General features: G+C 39.0%; 3 protein-coding genes across 3 annotated transcripts in view; 2 read left to right on the top strand and 1 right to left on the bottom strand.

Moving 5' to 3' along the window:
* LOC133999111 (uncharacterized) overlaps window positions 1-27,914 on the top strand; it is a 109,000-nt gene that overhangs the window by 37,893 nt on the left and 43,193 nt on the right. The window contains 6 exon segments of the mRNA XM_062438276.1: window positions 8,437-8,550; window positions 10,610-10,688; window positions 10,763-10,988; window positions 11,070-12,840; window positions 13,160-13,333; window positions 14,776-14,949. Coding sequence (XP_062294260.1) covers window positions 8,437-8,550; window positions 10,610-10,688; window positions 10,763-10,988; window positions 11,070-12,840; window positions 13,160-13,333; window positions 14,776-14,949 — 2,538 coding nt within the window.
* LOC133999540 (uncharacterized) lies at window positions 293-27,914 on the bottom strand. The gene is made up of 10 exons (XM_062438756.1): window positions 27,408-27,914; window positions 26,961-27,296; window positions 26,582-26,863; window positions 21,983-22,309; window positions 2,133-2,414; window positions 1,935-2,021; window positions 1,093-1,215; window positions 976-1,007; window positions 836-892; window positions 293-670 (listed from the first exon to the last, which is right to left on the bottom strand). The coding sequence occupies exons 1-10, from the start codon at window positions 27,466-27,468 to the stop codon at window positions 599-601; spliced, it is 1,659 nt and encodes a 552-aa protein (XP_062294740.1). The 5' UTR covers window positions 27,469-27,914; the 3' UTR covers window positions 293-598.
* On the top strand, window positions 16,202-17,037 carry LOC133996130 (stonustoxin subunit beta-like). Its single transcript, XM_062435694.1, has 2 exons — window positions 16,202-16,295; window positions 16,397-17,037. The coding sequence occupies exons 1-2, from the start codon at window positions 16,202-16,204 to the stop codon at window positions 17,035-17,037; spliced, it is 735 nt and encodes a 244-aa protein (XP_062291678.1).

The following is a 27,914-nucleotide window of genomic DNA, read 5'->3' as shown; positions in this document are numbered from 1 at the left end:
TCTCTATCTTGCAAATAAGATTTGAACCAAACTGAATGAATTACAACATTGTCTTAGGAAAGAATACAAAACAATACTTTTTATCTCCCCTAAAAGTTATATCAATATTTATTGCAAGCAATATTCACCTTTAACAGTAAAGCCATTATACTGTTTTACAAAATACATCATATATGGTTCAGGTGATTATCAAGCAATTTTAATTTCCACATTATATAATTCTCAGTTAAGGAAAAGAGACTCTGTCAAGGCTTAAAGCTCATTCAACCACACATTACAAGTGTTTATTACAAGTATATAAACATGTTTACAGCAATACTGTGAATGAAAGTTCATGTATTTCTTGTGTTTGCAAAGAGATAAAATAAAAATAAGAAACTCAGGCAAAGCTACAACTACAAAAGCAATGAGTCAAATCTTGAAATGGACTCTAAACTGTAAAGCTGGAAGCTAATTTTAAGCTTTTCAACACCTAAAAAAAGACTCAAAATGATGTTATGATTCTAGATAATTAACTTTGTGATGGAATAATCTTTAGTTTGTTTTTCTTTTAGTTAGGTGATGTCGGTGTTGAAGCTGTTTGCTTTTAGTTGTGGAGTCAGACAGAAGCCTCATATTCTCCGAAGTTTTCATAGTTCACCGTAACATCTTCATCTTCACTATGATGCATCTGTGAAAAACAGAAAAACAAGATTCTGAGTGAAAATTTAACAAATAAATGTTGAATTGAGATGCTGAGCAGTCCTTTAATTTTTGTTATATCACCCCAAACTGTTTTCAAACTTTCTACATTTCACAGACTCAGCAGACCCTGAACGCACCATCAGATATTTACCTGACTGGCTGCTGGACCTGAACGCCTCGCTGTTCTGCTTCTTACTGAGTAAGAAACCTGCACAAACACAAACAGTGAGACATTCAGTCCTGCATTACAGTAACATGGATGTTATTAGTTGATTTTATACATCAACTCACAGTGTGGTCATCAGGTGCTCTCTGGTTCCCTGCTAAACAAATCAGAGGAACATTTCAGCTCTAAACTTCCAGTTTGTGTTAATCAGACTGAACAAAGGTTGGTGAACATTTTCTCACCTCGAGCTCTGAAGAGAAGAACAGTAACGACAGTGATGAGGACGAGTTCAGCCACACGCATCACCAACATTATGTAGCTCAGAGCAGAACAATCTGCACAAGCTGTGGAGTCTAGAAATGTGTCTGTGAATAAAGTTTGAGTTTTAGAAGAAATGAGCTGAAACCTTTTTTTCCCTTTCCAATAAACATTTAAGAGCTTTTGTCAAATTTAAAACATTTTAAGGAGCAGGTTTGTGTATGCAGTCAAAATAAAAGCAATGAACAGGTTGCATACGTATCATATAAAATAAATGGATCAGAATTTGCAGGTTTCAATCATCAGGATGCAATTCATGCTAAGACAGTATTTACTCTTTACCTTTTTTCTGCTTGAAATTTGAACTGATGGAAAACATTTTTGAAATGTTTAATTCAGATATTCTCCAATAAACACAACAAATCTCACTTGTTGTGATCTGTAATGTGTGTTAAACCTTTATTAACTGAGTGTTTTTGGCCACTTGGGGGCAGCAGAAACAAGCAGTGAACACAACACTGACATGAACAATAAACAGCTGCTTATTTCCACATCTAGCAGTTATGAAACATAATTGTTGGTTCCTCATTGCATCTAAATATTTTTTTGACTGTTATTACAACATCAGCAGAGCGCTGGTGGTTTTAACATCTAATGATCATGTTTGCACAATAAGGCTGCTGAAAAACAGGTGCTCTTTGGACTCATATGGACAGATTCTTTCATACCTGGAAATTTTGTGGTCACTTTTAACTTGCTGTGTACAAAATTGATCTGATTTAGCTGAATATGACATTAAATAACAAAAGACAACAAAAGATGATACCATGTCTCACTGAGTCTCTACCGGGTAGTTTTGTTGGACCATCAGATGTTTTCTTGTCCACTGTTGTCGTGCTTACTGTCGATATAACTGAACATGAAATGAAATAAGAAAACACAAAAAAGATGATAAAATATCACATTTGATACAATTTGCAGTAACTGAGAAACAGTCATCATATACATTTAAATCCAAACTTACCCTGTTTCTCACATGGAGACTGAGGGGCGAGGTTACACAGCACTATCCCACTGTTCCGGTCAGTCGCTTTACACTTAAATAACTCTGAATATTTTGACTTCTGAGCAGGACTGGAAGCTGTAAATGTCGCAGTGGCTCTGTAGACAATTCCAAACATCCCCATGTCTGGGAAATCATCCATATTACCCTCAAACTGCCAGATCACGCTGCCTCGATATTGTTCATTTGTCACAATAGAACAGGTTAATGTCACCTTATCATCAGCATCCTTCTGTTCATTAACTGGGGAAATATTGTGAGAAAAAGACAACAAGAGTAAAATTAACTTCTAACAAGACAGTTGGAGCTGAAAACTTAAAGAAATAAATACTCACTGGTAACAACAGACAGATGAACCCCAGCGCTTGGACCTTGTTGTTGTCCATCGAACTGTCTGCAGCTGTAACGACCAACATCCTTAAATGTGACATTCTTTATAACCAGAGAACAGTCCGCTGTAACACTCAGTCTGTCTGATTTATCTTTGTCATTGTTACTAATATTTCCAAGTTCAATCAGCTCTACTTCTGGTAACCCTTCTCTTCGACTGTACATCCAGGTGGTGCTGTCACATTGGTCCTGACCTTGTATCACATTTTTACAAGGCAAAGTGGCATCACCTTCATCTCTGACAATGATGTTGGAATCTTGTCCTGTTACTGCTGCTGAGAAGACGACAGAGAGAAACATGAAAAATGGGCTTTAATGAGGACATGACTGTTATTTTCAAGTGAGGATATGCAGGATATATTCATATGCAATGCTCATTTTAGTTAAATACGTATCATATGCATCCTTACCTCTAAAGTGAAGCAGCAGAATCAGAAATAAAGACATTTTAATCCACCTGAATTCACCCATCGTGTTGCTCTGACACTGATCGAACAGTCAACGTTGGTGTGGTGCTACAAACAAAATTTGGCAATATTTGAGTGGTTGTTGGTTCCTCATTCCAGCTAAATGTTTTATGTAAGAACCGACAGGGAAGTGTTGAGGTTTGACTGTGGTAACAACATCAGCCAAACTGGAGGTTTTATTCTCTAATGATGACCAAGTTTATATTGTAAGGTTCATATGGAAGCAGATAACGGCCATGCTTGCTATCAATTTTTTAATGCCATTATCTCAAGATCACAAGCTAATTTATCTAATTCAGCCTATAACAACAAAATACAATATCTGTGAAGCGAGGGCATAATGTATATTTTAATTAAAGCTGCAAGCAGCGTTGGGCGGGACCTCGCATCCTTGAGCACGTTGGGGCGTAGATGCCTTCAAACACCTCGAACACTTTGATGAGTCAAACAGGAGAGGAACTTATTTCCAGTGAAACCTGTAGATATGTTTGTAGTTCATGCTCATGTAATTTGTGTTTGATCTAGACTTTGACAGCAATGTCAGTGAAATAATATTAATAATAATAGTAATAATGCATTTCATTTATAGGCACCTTTCAAAGCACTCAAGTAAACCTTACAAGGCTCATAAAACACAACAACAGTACATCAAACAATATAAATCAGGTAACATTTAGTGCAAAGATAAAGAATAAATATGAATGTGACTATAAAGCATCAGTACAATAAATAAACAAGAACGTGATGCATAGTTAGTGTGAGACAGAGTATGCCACTCTGAATAGGTGCGTTTTCAGGCGGGATTTAAAGGTGGAGAAAGAGTCAGAAGTGTGAATGTCTGGTGGGAGACTAACCCTAACCCAAAGACTCCTCTGTAGTCCTCGCCCTCTTGCCTTTCGGGATAGTGTGACTGAACCAACAGCCATCTGTAGTTCCCTGTAGATTAATGAGGACATCTAGTGGACTGATAGCAGAACTACAACAACTACACCTCTGTAATTATCTGGCTCTCACTGACTTTCTTCCTGCAGGTTAGACTGGTTTGATTTCTTTGATGGATCAATAAGAAGCATCCTCTCTCTTACACTCATCCTTCTCTACTTGAGGAGAAAGGAGGAGAATGGGAGGAAAGAAGGTTGGAAACACCTAAACAGGGAGGTGCAGGTGTTTGATTAGTATGAGAGAGTGGGGCATGGTCTTGTTTCTACATAAACCATTATAATGACTTCAGATAAGCCTGACATGATTTGTTTGTGAATGTTGTTTGATCATTTTATGGAGAAACCTGCAGCAGTGACAGTTGTCCACAGGCAGGTGGAGCTGCAGACTCTCAGGTGAGCTCTGATGGTATAGACGATGATTAGATGGTTAAAATATCATTCAAAGAGGATGCTTGTGAAATGGTTTAAGATGAGCACATTTCTGTTGCTTTGTGCACAGTTTTATTCCCTGTAGGAAACAGTTGAATCATCATCCAAAGGCTAAACAGAAAATAATGAAAGAGAAAAACTAGCTTTGGGATTTCAGGTGAGGATTTACAATGGCTACAGGTTTCTCATTATACAGACAAATGTCACCTCATTAATGATTTACCAATTAATAACATACTGTACGGACTCTGATTCAATTTTTGTTAAGTGTAAATATGACCCAAAATCCAGCTCAAACCAAATCAGCGTCAGTGTTTTTCTTCATTTGAAAATTGTTTATTTCTTACATGAAAATGAGTTTTCAATCCTTTCTGTCACTGTTAACAGTTTAGTGTTGGTCAGCACATTGAAGCTGAATGCAGATCACGTTGCTTGAACCCTCAGGAGAAAATAAAATATTAAAGTATTATGACACAAGCCATAAAAGTGTTGATTTATTGAGACGTTTTTCCAGCTGCCGCAAGGAGGGTTGGACTTTCATACTGAAATTCCTTCATGGTCATTATTGTGTTTATTGAGGCCTCTATTAAACACAGAGTTATAAAGGTTGTACTGTTTGAATCTGAATGAAGTAAGATCTTAACAGTGAGTGACCTCTCACTGTGCCACTTCACTGAACAGTTTTTAATGATCTCGGCAAAAAACACAAACCTTTTCCTGGCTATCATCAGATGAAAACATGAGGTTTGTTTGTTTTTGTAGTTTTCAAGATGTCAGTCAGAGCAGGAAGTAGACAGTTCCTGACCTATCTATCTGAAAAACCCTTCCCTCCTGATCAAGAAATTCAAAACATATTTTAAATAAACAAGGAGAGAATAAATAAAGCACAGACATTTAGACTGTCAGGGCTTTACATCCAGTATGGGAACTTCAACTTTTTAAAGATGTGAACATCTACCAGCCACTGACAGATACATGTTTAAATTCACCAGCCACTCAATAGGGAATCATTATTATTGTGTCTGAAATCTTGCATTATTTGACTAAAAACTAGTATGCAAGCTCATCTTTAGCATCATTTTAAAAGAGACAGTTATGAACAGATAACATTGGCTTTACAACTTTTAGTCAGAGCCTTTTCAATGAAAAGAAACAAACACTATCAATGCATTACTGTACTTTCCAGCTGCACACACTTTACAGGAATATGAGAACAGTTTAGTCTATAATGTCAAAGCACAGTGCTTCAATCCTTAGGACGAATGCCAGACTGCCAGGACTCATATTTGTTCACATTGTCAGTGGAATAACTTGACTATGATAGAATTGTTCCAGACACCCATAGAGTCATGTGCATGATAATTTACCAGGGGTGTTTGACAGTAGGGGGACTCTGGAGGACTTATAGCTGTAACTTTAATAAATGTCAAAGAATGAAATACAGCAACACAGAAAATATACACAAATACTTAGAGATGCACCCATATGGAACCATCAGCATATTAAAGCTATTGGCAGACTCTTTCAAACTGTAAGGGGACAATAAACCTTTAAAATGTTGTCTTGGACATGTTGATTGGACTTTCATACTGAAATTACTTTATGAAGCCTGATTATTGTGTTTATTGAGGCGTCTGTTGGACACAGAGTTCTAAAGGTTGCATCGTTTGAATCTTTATATCAAGTAAAATATTAACAATGAGTTACCTCTCCATCATTGTCAGGCAAGTTTTTAGATACTTGAAGTGAAACAAGACAGCTGGAGGTATTTTTTTCTGATGTGGTTTCTTGTCATCACTAAACAGTTGATTAATGATCTCAGCAAAGCACAAACTTTTTCCTAGTCCTCATCATCAGATGAAAATGTGAGGTGTGTTTGTTTTTGTAGATTTCAAGATGTCAGTCAGACCTCAAACATCCTGAGCAAGAAATTCAAAACATCAATCATAAATCACAATACACAGGTAAGAAAGGCACAAACACAAGACAATTTACTTTATTGATCTGTCAGGTATTTGGACTGCCAGGGTTTCACATCTGTAGACTACAGACTCAGATGTTTTTCTCTGTGTAACAAAAAAGTAGTTGGGTTTACACTCTGGAAGTCAGTTTTCTTTAATTGTTTTTTGTTAGACATTCATCCATCATTTCCATTTCCTCAAGAAATGATAAAACTCTGTTTATCCAAAGAGGAAGAAAAGTGAAAGATGAACATGTTTTAATGGGGACGGCTGCTCTGGATGTAGGCGTCACAAGTTATACAATACAAGCTGACCTTTGTCCTTTGCTGCAGGCTCAGACTGCTTTATGGTTTTTAAATATGACTGGGTGGAGTTTTTATTGAAGTAGATTGTAAACCTGAGATCAGTGTAAACCTGTTTCTACACAGACCGGATGAGCTGCTGACCTGACGGACATTCATGGGTTTAAGTTCAGTAAGTAGAACTCTGTTGGTTCTGAATTTTCTTCGTATTTAAAGTTTTTCTGCTTCTAGAAATGTTCATGTATGGCATGATTATTAATTTTACATTTTTGAAGTACGGCCCTTAAGGTGTTTCCTTAAGGTGTTTCCTTAAGGGCTGTGGCGGCTTGTAATCCAGTAATGATTTCAACACAAATATCAACTGCCTTCTCGCTCAAAGGTGGTGTTTGTGTGAGCAGGAAAAGAAAAACTAGACTTACCAAATGGTATTTTAGTGACGGAAGGACATATTTTGTGTTGGGGTGGAATATCGAACTTTATGAATAAAAAAGCACAGTATCAGTATCTTAGGGCTGTGGAGATACTCAATATTGGTAATATATTCATATTAATATCATGAATGATTAAAAAAACAGATTTCAATTAACCTCCGTTACAGCCAATCTTTTTTCCAGCCCTCCCTTTCTTGTTGTATTCTGCTGTTTGTATGTAACAATGTCAAAAAATGAATCTGACAGTGGTATCAAATTATGTGACATGTTCAAAGGTGAATACAACTATGCAGTCAAATAATTAGTCAGTAATACATAAATACAAAACATATACATATGTACACAGATACATTTCCAATATACTTTACTGTCAGGTACAAGTTTCTCTCAATCTCAGTCCTGAGCCGTCTGTAGTTCTCTGTAGATTAATGAGGACATCTAGTGGACTGATAGCAGAACTACAACAACTACACCTCTGTAATGATGTGGCTCTCACTGACTTTCTTCCTGCAGGTTAGACTGGTTTGATTTCTTTGATGGATCAATAAGAAGCATCCTCTCTCTTTGTTCAGACTGCATCTGACCATTATCTTCACTATCAACACAGTTTATTTGTATTTTCTAAAGATTTTCAATTGTTTGGACTACTTACTAAGTTTGCCTTAAAAAAACAGTTAAAATTAAATTAAAAATACTTGATCTAGAGAAAAGCAGCAACATCTCACACTGAAGAAGCTTTTCTTCTTTTTGTTGTCTCTGTGAACAGCAACATGTTCTGTTTATTTCACTTGTAATTTCATCCAGCAGCTGAAATAAGAAGGTGATGTGTCATCAGTTTTCTCTCAGTCAGAGCTCTGTATGTTTGTCATGTGACTGAGATGAATAATGAGAGATAATGTGTGAGTTCTGACACCATGTTGTTGTGTTTGTGTGAAGGTGTTTCTCTGCTATGGATCAGTGTGAGGACAGAGAGGAGGGAGTCCCTCCCTCTAAAAGCTCTCTGTGTGGGGAACATGACAGCCAGACCAAAGCTCAGAGGTGAGATGAGGATCTCTAACTGTCCATCACTGTTCTCCACTCACATCACTCAACCATCATTATTCACACTCAAAGATCTGTGTGTGTTGTGTTGAAGCCCAGAGAAGCAGCAGAGACCAGACTTTGCTGGACCAGAACCCACCAAGAGCCACCAGACCATGGAGACAGCTTCAGAGTTTAAAGGAGAATTTCCTGCTGAGACTCCGTAAGTTAAAACAGTCTCAGCCAGGATAAAACGTTTCCTCAACATTTCATCATCTCGAGGTTCAAACTGTCCCTCTTTTGTCATTCCTGTGTTTCTATCAGGGTTCAACAGCAGAGACCAGACTCACCTGTAACCAGCTGTGTGTCCATGAAGAGTGACTGGTCCATGCCTGAACGTCATGACTTCAGAGATGAACATCACTCTGTTGAAGAAAGGTAAGAATTTCAACCACGTTAGTTTGTGATTCTGCAACTCTTCTGAAAAAGAGGTAACAAGGATCCACCTTCAAAGTTTAAAGAAGAACTTTCTGCTGAGTAAGTTAACACAGTCCCAAATAGCAGGGAATATCCCCACAACATTTCATTAAGTTGAGGTTCTGTTGTCAATCCTGTTTATATCAGGGTTCATCAGCAGAGACCAGACTCTCCTGATTCCCTCATCCTGAATGTTTAAAGCCACAGTGTTGTTTTAAATAACTTTTCAGGTTATATCACATTAAACTCTGAATACTGGCTAAAGCTTCATCTTGGAATAGGACTGTTTATTGGCCCTGGTCTTCCTTCACTCTGATCTTCATTTGGACTCTTTCTTCACCTAGACTTGTTCTTGTTCGGAATGAGATGGTTTGGACCACACTGTCAGTATTGTGCATTAGGGAAGGGAAATCATTTTGGTTTTACAACTTTTTGTAGTTCAAATGAATGATTTAAAGCAAATGAAAGGCTTTGCTTTAGAAGTGTGGAGCGGATTGTTTCATTAAATTAAATATGCTTAAACTATTTAGATTATTCAATATTGATCATATGCGCTTTTGTATCTGTCATATGGAGATACTTATCAAAATATCCATATTAATTTGTGATTGATTTAAGAGGTGTCGCCCAGCCCTTATGTGCATTTCTTCATTCTGGAAAATGTATTTAATATTCTTTGTTGTGGTCTTAAAAAGCATGACATTTGACTCAAAAAAATGTGCATATATTCTGGGTAAATGTACAAAACTGTGTGTTGAATTAACCAAGTATTCCAATTGATTTCTTGTTTTTAAAAAGCTACTGAATAAACTTTATATATCAATCTATCTGTCTTTGACATTTTCTTAGTGCAGCACTTTTCATGCAATGTAACACAAATAATGAATTTCAGAGATACACGTTTCCTCCTTAGATATTCATCTTAGTCCTGAGCTGCTCTGTAATTCTCTGACTCTCTCTGAGTTTCTGCCTGCAGGTTAAACTGGTTTGATTTCTTTTATGGATCAATAAGAAGCATCCTCTCTCTTTGTTCAGGCTGCATGTGACCATTATCTTCCCTATTAACTCAGTTAAATCATCTTGAGGTTCAAACTGTCCTTCTGTTGTCGATCCTGTGTTTCTATCAGGGTTCAACAGCAGAGACCAGACTCACCCAGCTGTGTGTCCATGAAGAGTGACCGGTCCATGCCTGAACGTCATGACTTCAGAGATGAACATCACTCTACTGAAGAACAGTAAGAATTAAGATGTTATCATGAAGCTTCCTTGAAAAACCCACGACACACAAGGATCTGCCAACTCATCTCAACATTCACACTCTACTGATTTAAAGTTCACTTTCAAATAGGAACATTCGGGATTCAAATGATTTCTAAAACAAATTGTAACATGAAAAAAACTCATATTTTGCAGAAATCAAGTAATAGATGAACAGAAAGTAAATAGCCGCCAATTTTAATATCACTTGTTCATTTATCAGCCAACAATGTTAATCAGTCTTTGGTTGCAGCTTCTCAAATGTGAGGAATTGTATGAGGGCTGGAAGTAACATACATTAATTGATGAAAATGCATGTGAACTTCAAAATAGAAGGATAAAAATGTATGTGAAATAAAAAATAGTGTAATGAATTAAATAATTATATTAAAACTGTCAGCTGCAGCTGTGATTACTGCAAAACAATTTCAAATGAATTAAAAGAAAACCAGTAATTTTATTTAAGGTGCAATCAATTTCTTTCAAAGGTTGCATTGGTACGATTGCAAAATGAACAGGCCTTCATAGAAACAAATCATGGCTGTGGTCTAACGTCACATTAGAAATGGTCATTAGAGATATAGCCATAGGCAAAACATGCAGCAAACTATCTCTGCAACTACTGTATAAAATACGCTCTCACAAATACTCAATCTAGTGGTGATATTACATGAATGCCACAAAAATCTGTCCGCTAATCTGTGAAACGTCCAGAAATGCAACATGAAAATATATATTTATTAATATTTTGTTTTCTCCACAGAATTCAGCAGCAAAGGTCAGAGGTTCCCAGTGGTCAGTCTGTCCAGCAGCATCCAACAGACCTGGACTCCATATTTATGGTGAGTAAATATCCAACAACTTCAGCTGAGAAACTAGAAACATGATTTAAATTTTAGGTTTCATTCTTTTTCAGCATCTTGAGGAGAACATTGTCACTTTTGTGAAGAACGAGCTGAAGAAGATCCAGAATGTTCTGAGTTCAGATTACACAGAATGTTTAAAGAGGCACAGTGAGGATGAGGATGTGCTGGAAGGTGAGGAGGAAGAGCAGAGGAGGAGCAGCAGAGACGCATTTCTGAAGATCACACTGTACTTCCTGAGGAGAATGAAGGAGGAGGAGCTGGTTGACCGTCTGCAGAGTAAGAGGATTTTTCAGACCAATTTTCTCATATTTTCACAAACATCCATTCACTGATCTTATTTGTTTTATCTTCATTCAGGAACTCGTGCTGCAGAGTGTCAACGTCAACTCAAATCTAAGCTGAAGAAGAAGTTCCAGTGTCTGTTTGAGGGGATCGCTAAAGCAGGAAACCCAACCCTTCTGAATCAGATCTACACACCGCTCTACATCACAGAAGGATGGACTGCAGGGGTTAATGATGAACATGAGGTCAGACAGATTGAAACAGCATCCAGGAAACCAGACAGACCAGAAACAACAATCAGACAAGAGGACATCTTTAAAGCCCCACCTGGAAGAGATGAACCAATCAGAACAGTGATGACAAAGGGAGTGGCTGGCATTGGGAAAACAGTCTTAACACAGAAGTTCACTCTGGACTGGGCTGAAGACAAAGCCAACCAGGACATACGCTTCACATTTCCATTCACTTTCAGAGAGCTGAATGTGCTGAAAAAGAAAAAGTACAGCTTGGTGGAACTTGTTCATCACTTCTTTACTGAAACCAAAGAAGCAGGAATCTGCAGGTTTGAAGAGTTCCAGGTTGTGTTCATCTTTGACGGTCTGGATGAGTGTCGACTTCCTCTGGACTTCCACAACACTGAGATCCTGACTGATGTTACAGAGTTCACCTCAGTGGATGTGCTGCTGACAAACCTCATCAGGGGGAATCTGCTTCCCTCTGCTCGCCTCTGGATAACCACACGACCTGCAGCAGCCAATCAGATCCCTCCTGAGTGTGTCAGCATGGTGACAGAGGTCAGAGGGTTCAATGACCCACAGAAGGAGGAGTACTTCAGGAAGAGATTCAGAGATGAGGAGCAGGCCAGCACCATCATCTCCCACATCAAGACATCACGAAGCCTCCACATCATGTGCCACATCCCAGTCTTCTGCTGGATGACTGCTACAGTTCTGGAGGATGTGTTGAAAAGCAGAAAGGGAGGAGAGCTGCCCAAGTCCCTGACTGAGATGTACATCCACTTCCTGGTGGTTCAGTCCAAACTGAAGAAAGTCAAGTATGATGGAGGAGCTGGGACAGATCCACCCTGGAGTCCAGAGAGCAGAAAGATGATTGAGTCTCTGGGAAAACTGGCTTTTGAGCAGCTGCAGAAAGGCAACCTGATCTTCTATGAATCAGACCTGACAGAGTGTGGCATCGATATCAAAGCAGCCTCAATGTACTCAGGAATGTTCACACAGGTCTTTAAAGAGGAGAGAGGGCTGTACCAGGACAAGGTGTTCTGCTTCGTCCATCTGAGTGTTCAGGAGTTTATGGCTGCTCTTCATGTCCATCTGACATTCATCAAGTCTGGAGTCAATCTGCTGGCAGAGAGAAACAAAACAAAAAAGTCACATCTCTACCAAAGTGCTGTTGACGAGGCCTTAAATAGTCCAAATGGACACCTGGACTTGTTCCTTCGCTTCCTCCTGGGTCTTTCACTGCAGACCAATCAGACTCTCCTACGAGGTCTCCTGACACAGACAGGAAGAAACTTACAGTCCAATCAGAAAACAGTTGATTACATCAAGGGAAAGATCAGTGAGAATCTGTCTGCAGAGAGAAGCATCAATCTGTTCCACTGTCTGAATGAACTGAATGATCGTTCTCTAGAGGAGGAGATTCAACAGTCCCTGTGTTCAGGAAGTCACTCCACAGATAAACTGTCTCCTGCTCATTGGTCAGCTCTGGTCTTCATCTTACTTTCATCAGAAAAAGATCTGGACGTGTTTGACCTGAAGAAATACTCTGCTTCAGAGGAGGTTCTTCGGAGGCTGCTGCCAGTGGTCAAAGCCTCCAACAAAGCTGTGTAAGTACACAGATAACTGCAGATACTAACTGTATCACATGAGAATATTATTATTGTTCTGAAAGTAAAGCTAAAATGTTCATCATTGATTAATAGATTAGTTGACAACTATTAAATGAATTGCATCAACAACAAATTCACAAACATTCCCATAATGTATATATATATATATATATATATATATATATATATATATATATATATATATATATTCCCAATGACTTCTAGAAAGAGAAAAAGCATATCTGAAACTGTGACTTTTTAAAACTTTGTAAACGAAAAGCGTTTCAGCATTTGTCTACCACTTAATCCCTCCCAGACTGAGTGACTGTAATCTGTCAGAGAGAAGCTGTGAAGCTCTGTCTTCAGTCCTCAGCTCCCAGTCCTCTGAACTGAGAGAACTGGACCTGAGCAACAACGACCTGCAGGACTCAGGAGTGAAGCAGCTCTCCACTGGATTAGAGAGTCCACACTGTACACTGGAGACTCTCAGGTCAGATACTTTTGTGTGTTATAAAGCCATGCCACATTATGGCATATTTGTTTATTGGTTTATTAGGGTTGTACAATAGAAGTCAGAGAAAAATAGCAAATAAAAAAGAAAACACGTGCGGATGAGGTAGAAACCCACTATCACAAGAGATAAAACACAATAACAATGCAAAGAAAATATCAGAATAAACATAAATATCATTAACCTAATTAATATCATGTACAAGCAATATGAAATAAATTAAAGCCAAACAGCAGAAATTATAAGTTCAAAACAAAACAACAAACAAAACTGACAAACATTACAAAATATGGATTATGTACTAGAATCGTTTGTCATCAGAGCATTTTTGAGTTTTATTTTGCATCTCGGCAAACACCGAGAATCAGTGAGTGCAAATTTCTATTCCATAAATGGGCTCCACAGTATCTTATTAAATACTGACCTTGAGATGTATGGTACATTGGAGGGTACAGATCATTGATATGTCTAGGTGGATAATAGTTGACCTGAGAATTACAAATAAAAAAGTTTTGAAACTTTTTGGTAAATCTGTACTCATGTATTTCAACTTAAAAATAAAAGTGCATATTTAAAAAATATTAATATCGAAAATTGATAGTACATGACACTTCAAAAAGAGTGGAGCAGTTGCATCACAAGAATTGGAGAAAGGTGCCATTCTGACAAAATGTTTCTGCAGCAATAATATTTTATGAAGATATATGGAGAAAGTGCTGGCTCATACTATATTATTAAACTGTAATATAATACTACTACTATAACAGAACAGATGGATAGCTCAGTGGTTAACATAACACATATCGATGGTGTACCCTTAAGCAAGGTCCTTGATGCTACTGGCCTCCCTTAGGATGAGTGGAACTGCAAACTTAAGGGTCATACCGGCTCGGACGTTGCCCGCGTCAGGTTTTGAGGGACCAGGGCAACCTGATGAGAAATGGGCTACTGGAACAAGACATGGTGGAGGACAGGGCAGGTGTAGGGCAGAGAATATGTACCTGTTGTGGGATATATGGATGCTTTTAAACCCAACATCTAGGCTAACAAAGTATTCCAACATCCGCAACCAGCAACTGCTATCACAACTAGAGATTGTTGAGGTGATTGAGGTACAATGAACGTGCTACGGTAAGGGGGAGCCAGGACGACAGGTCAGAGGGGATATAACATCATCAACCCCACACTCCGAGAATGGTTACCAAGCCAAGGCCTTAACACAAGGGCTAATGACCTAATGAGACCTAATGATATACATTATATATCATTGATTACTATCAGTATACATCACTGGTTGTACAGGTTGTTGATTAGTTACAGGATACATATGTTATATGTTGCTGACATGTTATATATATGTTACTATATATGTATTGAACACGACTGATACTGGTTGTGTGTGTGTATGTGTGTGTCTCCAGGCTGTCATTCTGTCTGGTCACAAAGGAAGGCTGTGCTTCTCTGGCCTCAGCTCTGAACTCCAACCCCTCCCATCTGAAAGAGCTGGACCTGAGCTTCAATCATCCAGGAGACTCAGGAGAGAAGCTGCTGGCTACCGGACTGAAGGATCCAAAATGGAGACTGGAAACTCTCAGGTATTAACAGACAACAAGAGCTCACACACTGTTTCTCTGTCACGCTGACAAGCTGAGGAGGACTGTTGGTTCACCGTAGGTACCAGCAGCACTGTTGATAACAGTGAAGACAGCAAATTTGGTGCAAAATTGCAAATGCAAATAAGCCTTGTCACAAAAAAACATCTAATTCACAAAGACCAGTGCAAATAGCCACTTGCAGTTAGGTTGGAGATATTAGTGTGTTCAGAGAGTTGGTGTTAACTGTGCGCACATTCACTTCTCTCTTTCTCTCTCAAGGCTTGAATGATTTTGAATTGACATACTATCAGTGGTGAAATCTCCAGTCAGACTCTAGGCTACTTAAAATAATTTAAAATTTCGGTTACTTCAAAATAAAATGTCCTGACAGCTCTGACAGAGCTCAGGGTTCATCCATAAATTCTGCTTTAATACAAACAATCCAACATATAAACCTGAGTCTGTGTGTAACAACTGATCTATGTAGATGTGCAGCAGAAGATAGAACATTAATTAACATTACATCCTGGCCGATCCGGTTCTAATGAAGTTACCGCTGCCGTACCACGTGTTTAAATCACTTATTGTTTCAGCTGCTGTATGATGTTACAGCAAGCTGTGTGTTGCTCTCAGCTGCAGATTAGCGCAAAATCTTTGGTGGGTAGGCTCATAAAATGGAGCAGGTTGCAGGTGCAAATACTTCACAGTGCTGTAACGTTCTCGGGGAAAGCGTCTGATGAAACACCGCCTGGCCCTCTGGCTGAGTAGAGTCTGAGTTTTATTTGACACGTTTAGTATTGGACATGTTCGGTGACCAGTGACACACTGTCAGCTCTGGGCACATTATACACATGAAGTCATATTGGTGGAGAACCATTATGTGCACTACAACTTATTTGTAAGAGTTTTTGGGACTGCCACATTGTGTAACGACAGTCCCTGCCAATTTTATATATAATATGACATAAAACTGGATAAAAAATGGGGAAATGGGAAGTTATAACAGAGCTCCTGACAGATATACAACGCCAACAAGCCAAAAACCCTATCCACCACTGATCTGCTGCGTCCTGTCAAAGGGACTCGTTAGATTGTCAGGTTAAATTAAATAAGGCAACAGGTAATGTCATCAATGATGATGTGATCCAGTTTTAATCCTACAGACCTCTGGATGAAGCTGCTTTCATGTGTTCATAAACCCAGCTGTTTTGTCTTCATGTTGGATCTGAGTGAAGGTTCATGAAGATCATTGATGAGGAAACTACTGCAGGTTCATTCTGACTTTGTTTCTTCCTCCAGACTGGATCATGGTGGAGAGCAGAGGCTGAAACCTGTTCCAAAGAGGTGTAAGTGTTCATTTTGATTCATGAAAACAAGACAGCACATGTTAAAGTAGTTTCAATCAAAAGCTTGTTTATCTGCATTCAATTATCAGTTTGTTAAGAAGTTTTTCATCTCATTCAGTCTCATTCTCACTTTGTTAATAAAGCAACAAATAAACCATCAGGTGTGTTAGATGATAAACTGCTGCTGTATTGTGTCTCATTCTCTTCATCAGATTTCTGTGAACTCACAGTGGACCCAAACACAGTCAACAGAAACCTCAAACTGTCTGACAACAACAGGAAGGTGACAGCAGTGACAGAGAAGCAGCCATATCCTGATCATCCAGACAGGTTTGATGCTTATTATCAGCTGCTGTGTACAGAAGGTCTGACTGATCGCTGTTACTGGGAGGTCGAGTGGAGAGGAACAGTTCATATATCAGTGAGTTACAGAGGAATCAGAAGGAAGGGAAACAGCACAGACTGCTGGTTTGGAGGGTATAATCAGTCCTGGTGTCTGAGGTGCTTTGATGACGGTCGTTACTCTGTCTGGCACAATAAGGAAGAAACAGTCCTCCCCTCATCCTCTGTCTCTAACAGAGTAGCAGTGTATGTGGACTGTCCTGCTGGCACTCTGTCCTTCTACAGAGTCTCCTCTGACACACTGATCCACCTCCACACCTTCAACACCAGATTCACTGAACCTCTGTATGCTGGGTTTAGGTTAGGTCCTGGTTCTTCAGTGTCTCTGTGCTCAGTGTAGGAGCACCCTGTTTGTCAAGGCATGTGACATATAAAACATTTATTGTCACACAAATAAAAATGTTTGTTTTTATTTATGGACCAGATGTTTCATGTTGTACAGATATGATTCTACAGGTTTTGTAAATATGATGTGAACATGTTTAACCAGACAAATTCAAGTTCTAAATGTGTCATTGATGATAGGAAGGTGGAAAAAACCAAGATGTGATTTTTTTAATGTGCTCCCAAGAAATTGACATTTTGGGAAAATATGCCTTCTACTGAGACCGCTGCTTCAAGCTTTGTATCAGTTAGAGGTTGATGACTATTTTGGATGTTGCTGATTATTATTATTATTATTTCATTTTCTTTTCATTTTTTTCTGTTGATGTTATGTATTTGTGTGATTCCTTTAGTTTAATGTATGACCAGCACAACTAGAAGCTGTTGTTGGATGGACCGTGAGATAGCAGGAAACTTTAATAACAAAATTCACTTACTGAACATTTAGTTTCAGTGCTTGTCATTCCCTGACTGTCCACCAGTCGTCCTCAGTGAGCCCTACCATGCTTCCTTTCTGTTCTCTCTTACAGATTGACCGTGTTGTCATAGGTTTCCTGCCATTATCTGTTTTTTCTTTATTCTATCAAACCTCCTCCTATTTCTGACAACCGCCCGTTTTTCCCTTTTGAGATTTGTTTCATGACATTGTCTTTCAACACTGTTTTTACTTTATCCAGTTATTACAAAAGTTTTAAATATACTGTGAAGAGATTATCTGAAAATGAAACTATCAAAGGGTTGTTGTTTGATCATATAAATCATATTTTGAAAGTGCTGACTGATTGATGTTAATTTATCTTAAAATTCATGTTTTGCGGTCACAGTATTTACACATTTATATTTCTTTGTATTTGTAATTATGATATGTAATGTACATTAGAAAACTGTCGGTGTGAAACAAGTTCTCAGCTATTTCCTGCAGTCTATCTGTCCGCGCTCCTGAACCTGTGAACCAATCAACCTGTCAATCACCACGTAGCCACGCCCTAATGCATACCCTGCTTTATCGTCACATATAAAATCAGGGAGGCCAAAATGTCCCAAATGAACATCATACTGCATTGAAGAAGGCTTTAAACTAGCGATTGAGACCATAAACACATTTTGAAAACGTTTACTGAGGTTAGAAATCAAGTGAGAAGTTGGTGAATTCTCCATTGACTTGTATAGAGACGGAAGTCCTTTTGACACCAAAATGGTCGCCCCCTGGTGGCCTTTTGATAGAATGCAGTTCTAAGTTACTTCCGCGTTGGCCTCATTGCAGAGGACCGGAGCTCCCCGCCTGGTTATTAGTAGTAACGCCATTGAGAAATTGTGACAGGAAACTTCTGCCGTGGATAGACACAGGCACAGGTGTACAGTTTGTAACTCACATGATGAGAGTGGAGCCACAAAGTTTCCTGATCGTATTATGTTTATATGGATACAAGGTTGTGTTTTTTAATTCGATTTTTCACGTTGGAGTAAGTTCACTTTGTACAGAACAACATGGATCAATAAATCATCTTTGCTTTCAGCCAGAAGAGAATCAGTGTGTCATTTTAGTCAAAGAAGAAATTCTTGTCAACTTATTGTTTTGAACTTATTGTACAAACCTATTTCTTTTCAAACAGACTGATGAAAGAAACCCTGTCAGAGAAATTAAAGCTGTAACAAAAGCTAACAGGAAGTGGGATTTCAGATCTCTACATCTGGTGTCACATGTAAAAACGAAGTTCAGAGAGTTTGCCCACCTGTGTTTTGCTTAAGCCTCTTAAATTCTTTATTTACCCTCCAGTTTAAAGTTTAGAAAAACCTATTTCTCCACACTGTGTGACAGTATCATACACATTGGATACATCTTAAGTCTCTTATTTGATATTTTCTTGATTGAACTCTTACTCTGGTCTGCCATTTTAAGACTGTCTCAAAGCTCTAATTTCTGCTCTGAAGGATCTCTGAGGAGCCATGATAGAGGAAACACAGGAGCAGCCTCCACACAAGACTTTTACTGGCTGACTCGCATGTTATTAATATCAGTTGTTGATTGGACGCTGCATGTGATTGGACTAATCTGATACATCACAACATCACAGAGTGGAGATAGATTACAGATTTAACTCCAGTGTTTCACTCCCAAAGTTAATATATTTTATCTGAGTCTGATTCACAATCTAGTTCAAAATCTGAACAACAAACAATATATTTCAATTTATGATCTGTTATTTTCCTTCATTAATTGTTAGTAAAAAACATTTATTTACATAATAAACATCTAGTTATTTGTACTTAGATGTCAAATATGGTCTGAAAGATCTACCTAGAAGTAGAAAATGTGTAGGAAACCTGATAATCTGTAATGATTTGACTTTTTGATTATGTGGTATTTCCACTACAGTCTGGCTCCATGTCCACATATGATATCTGAATAGCAAACAAATCAGTCTCCATTTAACTATATATAGTAGTCTATGAGGTGAATCAATAATTCATTCAATTCTTTTCTTTCACTTCAAGAAACTGGAAATTAGTGTTAGAATTTAATTTAATCTAGATGTGTGACATTCAGACTTCAGACACTTTATTAACACATAAGAGAAACAGTTGCATTTAATTGAACTTTAATATAAACTGAGTAGAGACTTACAGTAGTTCAGGCAGATACCTATAAGTTATATAAGAGTCATATGCTGCTAACACCTGTCAATCATTCATTTAGAAAGATTTGGTTGCTTTTCTGTTACTCCTCTGTCTTCTTGTCATACAGAATACTATGCTGTGTTGTGTTGCTGTCTGCAGTTGAAATCATTGTTTGTTGTGTTTGAGTATTTTGTTTATTTACATGTATGTTCAACATTTATTTACATGTTTGTGTTTAAGTGCTTTCTTTAGTTATTATTTTGAGTGCAGCCTTTTCTTAGTTTGAGTTAATTGACACAGGTGAACACAATGGAGGCAGTGATTGCAGACATGGACTGACATCTGCTTCAGTCAATTAACGGCTACGGGCTACACACACCGACCAATGGTGACTCAGGGGAAGGTTTCTCTCCATCTATATAGACAGAGCAGCAGGTTACACTCTAGGCCTTTTTGCACTGAGCCCATGTAACTGTTGTTCAGTCTCCTTCAGTCTACGTTGTGTTGTGTGAAGTATGGAACGACACTGTTTAAGCCCTCTCAGTCTAAGTGCTTCCTCCACAGGCTGTGGATCCCTCCGGAGGACGGAGCCCCAGTTTAGTATTCAGGTTAAAGTGGGAAGAAGAAGCAGCAGGTCTATTTGTCTGCACAGATAGGAAACACCACAGCTGACAGGATGTACCACTGTGTTTGAAAGAAACTTTTTCTTCTTTTTGGCTTATAAGTGCATTGTGCAACCAGCTTATTGGGTGCATTACTGCCACCTTGTGCTCCAGAGTGTGGATCAGATATTAAATCCTAATAATTAAACCTGTCTGTCTTATTACCTCAAAGAAAACTCTTCTGCTCCACCCACATGGTTTATTAAAGCTTCTCCTTCATGTATTGTCTTTGTTGATCATACTTAGTGAAATCTATGCTTAATAGTCTCTCTAGGTATGTGTATATATCAGTATGGACATGATCAATCAGTCAAAAAAGGAGTTGGAAAATATCAGCAAAAATCCAAAACCATGCATCAATAACAGTAGATATTCTCTATCTTGCAAATAAGATTTGAACCAAACTGAATGAATTACAACATTGTCTTAAGAAAGAATACAAAACAAGACTTTTGCCCCTCTAAAATGTATATCAATATTTATTGCAAGCAATATTCACCTTTAACAGTAAAGCCATTATACTGTTTTACAAAATACATCATATATGGTTCAGGTGATTATCAAGCAGTTTTAATTTCCACATTATATAATTCTCAGTTAAGGAAAAGAGACTCTGTCAAGGCTTAAAGCTCATTCAACCACACATTACAAGTATATAAACATGTTTACAGCAATACTGTGAATGAAAGTTCATGTATTTCTTGTGTTTGCAAAGAGATAAAATAAAAATAAGAAACTCAGGCAAAGCTACAACTACAAAAGCAATGAGTCAAATCTTGAAATGGACTCTAAACTGTAAAGCTGGAAGCTAATTTTAAGCTTTTCAACACCTAAAAAAAGACTCAAAATGATGTTATGATTCTAGATAATTAACTTTGTGATGGAATAATCTTTAGTTTGTTTTTCTTTTAGTTAGGTGATGTCGGTGTTGAAGCTGTTTGCTTTTAGTTGTGGAGTCAGACAGAAGCCTCATATTCTCCGAAGTTTTCATAGTTCACCGTAACATCTTCATCTTCACTATGATGCATCTGTGAAAAACAGAAAAACAAGATTCTGATTGAAAATTGAACAAATAAATGTTGAATTGAGATGCTGAGCAGTCCTTTATTTTTTGTTATATCACCCCAAACTACCAGATTTGAACATGAAATGAAATAAAACACAAAGAAGATGATAAAATATCACATTTGATACAATTTGCAGTAATTGAGAAACAGTCATCATATAAATTTAAATCCAAACGTACCCTGTTTCTCACATGGAGACTGAGGGGCGAGGTTACACAGCACTATCCCACTGTTCCGGTCAGTCGCTTTACACTTAAATAACTCTGAATATTTTGACTTCTGAGCAGGAGTGGAAGCTGTAAATGTCGCAGTGGCTCTGGAGACAACTCCAGCCATCCCCATGCCTGGGAAATCATCCCTATTACCCTCAAACTGCCAGAACACGCTGCCTCGATATTGTTCATTTGTCCCAATAGAACAGGTTAATGTCACCTTATCATCACCATCCTTCTGTTCATCAACTGGGGAAATATTGTCAGAAAAAGACAACAAGAGTAAAATTAACTTCTAACAAGACAGTTTGAGCTGAAAACTTAAAGAAATAAATACTCACTGAAAACAACAGACAGATGAACCCCAGCGCTTGGACCTTGTTGTTGTCCATCGAACTGTCTGCAGCTGTAACGACCAACATCCTTAAATGTGACATTCTTTATAACCAGAGAACAGTCCGCTGTAACACTCAGTCTGTCTGATTTATCTTTGTCATTGTTACTAATATTTCCAAGTTCAATCAGCTCTACTTCTGGTAACCCTTCTCTTCGACTGTACATCCAGGTAGTGCTGTCACATTGGTCCTGACCTTGTATCACATTTTTACAAGGCAAAGTGGCATCACCTTCATCTCTGACAATGATGTTGGAATCTTGTCCTGTTACTGCTGCAGAGAAGACGACAGAGAGAAACATGAAAAATGAGCTTTAATGAGGAAATGACTGTTACCTTCACAGTTAAAGTGAACATATGCAGGATATATTCAAATGCAATGCTCCTTTTAGTTAAATATGTATTATTTGTATCCTTACCTCTAAACTGAAGAAGCACAATCAGACCTGCCTATCTCAGACCACAAGTTAATATCCTGCAATGTCAATCTAAGATTATCCAAGACTAACATACATTGCTCTATCACATTCCGAAACATTAAGAATATTGACTTGTTGGCCCTCTCCAATGGAATTGATGACTTCCCTAGCAGAGAAAATGTATCCACCACAAATGAACTGGTATCTCACTACATTGATGGACTTCATGGACTGCTAAAAACTCTTGCACCTCTGAAAAATAAGTCTGTTTCTTTTACCCACTCTGCTCCTTGGTTTACACCAGCACTACGCCAGCTCAAAACTAAAGGCCGTCGTTTGGAGCGCCTTTATGTAAAAACCGGCCTCGCAGTTCACAAAGAAATGTATTATAATCACATACTTCAATACAAGGATGCTCTTTCTTCAGCCAAGACCACATACTACTCAACCTTAATCAGGACAGCTGATGGGAACACTAGAGCCTTATTCTCAACTCTCAACAATATTCTGAAACCACCTGATGCTCTACCACCTCACTTACTCAGTTACACAGTGTGATGCCTTCATGACCAGTTAGACCCCCTACCTACCCACCTGGTAAAAATCTGCCTACCTGCCCTGTTCGCGTTAATAACTGACAACTGCTGCAATAACACCAACACTCAAGAAACCTGGCGCCGATCCGATTGATTTGAACAACTTCCGTCCCATCTCAAACCTGCCATTTCTCTCCAAAATACTAAAAAGAACTGTTGCAGCTCAGGTCCACACCCATCTGTCTGACAACAATCTCTATGAACAATTTCAGTCTGGTCCGTCCCCTTCACAGCACCGAGACAGCCCTAGTGAAAATCACCAATTACCTCCTGATGGCATCTGACTCTGGACTTCTCTCCATTCTGGTTCTCCTCGACCGGAGCGCAGCTTTCGACACCGTTTCCCATGACATCCTCCTGGACAGGTTATCCTCCATTGGAATCACTGACATCCCTCTGGCTTGGTTCAGATCATATCTCTCTGGCAGCACACAGTTTGTTCAACTCAAGAACCCGAGATCCGGCTCCTCTCCAGTCTCTAGTGGTGTTCCCCAGGACTCTGTCTCATTGGTACCAGATCAACCTTAGCAACACTCAACACTTTCTCCATGTCCATCGACAATTCCACTGTTCCTACATCGCATCAGGTAAAGTGCCTGTGTGTCATTCTGGACAGCACATTATCTTTCTAAGCCCACATCAATAACGTTACTCGGACTGCATACTTCCATCTACTTCGTCCCTCACTTTCACCAACCTGCACCGCTATCCTGGTAAACACCCTGATCACATCCCGTCTGGACTACTGTAACTCTCTACTATTTGGTCTTCCAAGGAAATCTCTTCACAAACTCCAGCTGGTACAGAACGCAGCCGCTCGTATCATAACCAGAACCCCCTCTATTGAACACATCACTCCTGCCCTGCAGCAACTTCATTGGCTCCCTATCAAATCCTGCATTGACTTTAAGATTCTACTCCTCACTTACAAGATCCTTTACAACCTGGCACCATCATATCTCTCGGAACTTATTCACATCTACACACCTTCCGAACTCTCCGATCCTCCTCTGCCAACCAGCTCTTTGCTCCATCTGCTAACTTAACTACCATCATGGGGTCAAGAGCCTTCAGCCGATCTGCCCCCCGCCTCAGGAACTCTCTCCCACCAGACATTTGCACTTCTGACTCTGTTTCCACCTTTAAATCCCGCCTGAAAACGCACCTATACAGAGTGGCATACTCTGTCTCACACTAACTATGCAATCACGTTCTTGTTTATTTATTGTACTGATGCACTTTATAGTCACATTCATATGTATTCTTCATCTTTGCACTAAATGTTACCTGATTTATATTGTTTGATGTACTGTTGTTGTGTTTTATGTGCCTTGTAAGGTGTCCTTGAGTGCTTTGAGAGGCGCCTTTAAATAAAATTCATTATTATTATTATTATTATCTACTTCCTTAAACACAGCCTATTAACTTCTATTCTCTCTAAATTGAATATCTTATAGATACTGAAACAGCCAAAAAAATCAAGTCAAAAGTCCAAAGTTCAGTGTGAAGATAAAAGCCACTGCTCCTCTGACTGCACGGATCAAACTCTTCCCTCAGTCACAGTGAAACAAGAGAAGAAAACGTCACAGTATGAATATATGAGTTGATGCAGTTGACACCCACCCGCCAAAACCACAACACTCCTCCTCTCTGCTGTGGTGTTTCAGTGTCAAAGTACTTCTCATTTCTAATCACTGTAGAGGCAGATATGTGAGCATCATGGTCAAATGTGAGAACACTAAGAGAGACAAAAGGTCAACAGCAGAACCAGTTGGGGATGTTGCAACAAGCCCTTTTACGGAGTTGTTTTTACCATATCGATATCCCCAAAGGAGATCATGAAGCCAGCACTTACAAGAAAGTTGTTAGGTTTCCAGGAAATCGGATCTTGGCTGAACACGTCCGGTCAGGGTCACCTGGCACACGCAAACTAAACAAATGACGCCTGCACGCAAAACACTAGTATAAAGTGTTTGAACGTGCAGGGTTTGTTGGGCTGTTCTACTGTTGTCACCAGTTCGCTGGTGTCTGCTGTGTTTGCTGCATCATCAATAAAAGTCCCAGTTGGCTGGGATTAAGTAGAGATAGAATAATTACCATTGAGAAAAATTACAATCAAACTGATAAAAAAGGCTGCAGCCAAACAATAATTACTCCATACGCATGAATTTAAATTGGTCAATATAAAATATCAACCTCAAGACAGTGTTATACTCCTTTTTTCCTGTATTGTGTAAATGATTGTGTATGAATGCCTTTTGTAGTAAATCCTACGACTCTCTGCGGGCCGCTGCGTGAATGATATGTGTGTGTTAGTCTCTGGGCGAAACGCCAAGAGCGCTGAGCAGAAGTGAAACAGAGTTAACCCTTAGTTAGCATCACACTAATGTGAGTTACGTCCTAGAAGTGTCTTTCAAAACTGTAATACATTGTGTGGAAAAGTGTTGAAAATAAGATTTGTGATCAGAACTGCAGGCCAGAGTCAGGAAAAGGGTTTTTGTTGAGTGTAAAAGAGCTAAGTTTGTCAATGTCTACCCACAGCCTTACCGACAACAATATAACAACGTGAGACAATTTGCTGGTCCTTGGCAGGAGAGGCCCGCCTGGAGTATACTGGCAATGTGGAGAGCCTGGCCATAGAGCACTAAACTGCCTACAGTCAGGCTCCAGACAGGGAGACGGGAGAGGGAGATACAGAGCCACTCAGAGAGGGGGGACGGGTCCAGCCAATCCTTGGGCAGGCCCGAACCATGGTTAATAGGGGTGCCCAGAACATCCTAAAGGGGAGGGTCAGCTGCCAATGGTCACCATGGCGGCTGATAAAGAACCAATGCTGCAGGTTCAAATAGAGAACAGGCAAACTCCAATGTTAATAGATACTGGAGCCACGTACACATGTGTGAGTACTGAATATGCCACCCACCTCCCCATGTCAGGCAAATTTGTCAAGACAGTAGGATTTTCGGGATTAAAGAAGCTAACCCCAACAACAGCTCCAGTACGCCTGGTCACAAAAGGAGGAGAAATAAAAATTCCAATTCTAGTGTCCAGTCAAACTCCAGTTAACCTACTGGGAAGAGATGCACTACGCAAACTAAAAGTCAAAATTTGGTGCACTCCACAATGAGTGTATGTTGATACTTCAGGATTAGATTTCCAAATGCATGTGCAAACAGACTGTGCAAAAGTCTACTGGCTGGGAGATCTTACTGAGCCAGTACAAAAAACATTAAATGAATGGGAAAAATACATCCGAGCCCAAATTCCAAAAGCGACTAAACCTTTCTCTGATTATCACTACAAAATGCATCTGTGAAAAACAGAAAAACAAGATTCTGAGTGAAAGTTGAACAAATAAATGTTGAATTGAGATGCTGAGCAGTCCTTTAATTTGTGTTATATCACCCCAAACTACCAGATTTGAACATGAAATGAAATAAGAAAACACAAAAAAGATGATAAAATATCACATTTGATACAATTTGCAGTAATTGAGAAACAGTCATCATATAAATTTAAATCCAAACTTACCCTGTTTCTCACTTGAAGACTGAGGGGCGAGGTTAAACAGCACTGTCCCAGTGTTGCGTGCAGTCGCTTTACACTTAAATAACTCTGAATATTTTGACTTCTGAGCAGGAGTGGAAGCTGTAAATGTCGCAGTGGCTCTGGAGACAACTCCAAACATCCCCATGCCTGGGAAATCATCCCTATTACCCTCAAACTGCCAGAACACGCTGCCTCGATATTGTTCATATGTCCCAATAGAACAGGTTAATGTCACCTTATCATCAGCATCCTTCCGTTCATTAACTGGGGAAATATTGTGAGAAAAAGACAACAAGAGTAAAATTAACTTCTAACAAGACAGTTTGAGCTGAAAACTTAAAGAAATGATGTAAATACTCACTGGTAACAACAGACAGATGAACCCCAGCGCCTGGACCTTGTTGTTGTCCTGATGTGTCGAACTGTCTGCAGCTGTAACGACCAAAATCGATACCTTTGACATTCTTTATAACCAGAGAACAGTCCGCTGTAACACTCAGTCTGTCTGATTTATCTTTGGCGTTGTTACTAATATTTCCAAGTTCAATCAGCGCTACTTCAGGTGACCCTTCACTTTGACTGTACATCCAGGTAGTGCTGTCACATTGGTCCTGACCTTGTATCACATTTTTACAAGGCAAAGTGGCATCACCTCCATCTCTGACAATGATGTAGGAATCTTGTCCTGTTACTGCTGCTGAGAAGACGACAGAGAGAAACATGAAAAATGAGCTTTAATAAGTTAAAGTGAACATATATTCAAATGCAATGCTCCTTTTAGTTAAATATGTATTATTTGTATCCTTACCTCTAAACTGAAGAAGCACAATCAGAAATAAAGATATTTTAATCCATTTGAATTCAACCATTCTGTTGCTGTGAACGGTCGACGTGTCTGTTCGAGTACTTCTTTAACAGAGATACAGCATCTACTTCCTTAGACACAGCCTATTAACTTCTATTCTCTCTAAATTGAATTTCTTATAGAAGTGAAACAGCCAAAAAATCAAGTCAAAAGTCCAAAGTTCAGTGTGAAGATAAAAGCCACTGCTCCTCTGACTGCACGGATCAAACTCTTCCCTCAGTCACAGTGAAACAAGAGAAGAAAACGTCACAGTATGAATATATGAGTTGATGCAGTTGACACCCACCCGCCAAAACCACAACACTCCTCCTCTCTGCTGTGGTGTTTCAGTGTCAAAGTACTTCTCATTTCTAATCACTGTGGAGGCAGATATGTGAGCATCATGGTCAAATGTGAGAACACTAAGAGAGACAAAAGGTCAACAGCAGAACCAGTTGGGGATGTTGCAAC

This window comes from Scomber scombrus, chromosome 2, assembly GCF_963691925.1.
Source record: "Scomber scombrus chromosome 2, fScoSco1.1, whole genome shotgun sequence".
Classification (NCBI taxonomy): domain Eukaryota; kingdom Metazoa; phylum Chordata; class Actinopteri; order Scombriformes; family Scombridae; genus Scomber; species Scomber scombrus.
The sequence above is the reverse complement of the archived record's forward strand: the minus strand, read 5'-3'. Positions and strand labels throughout refer to the sequence as shown.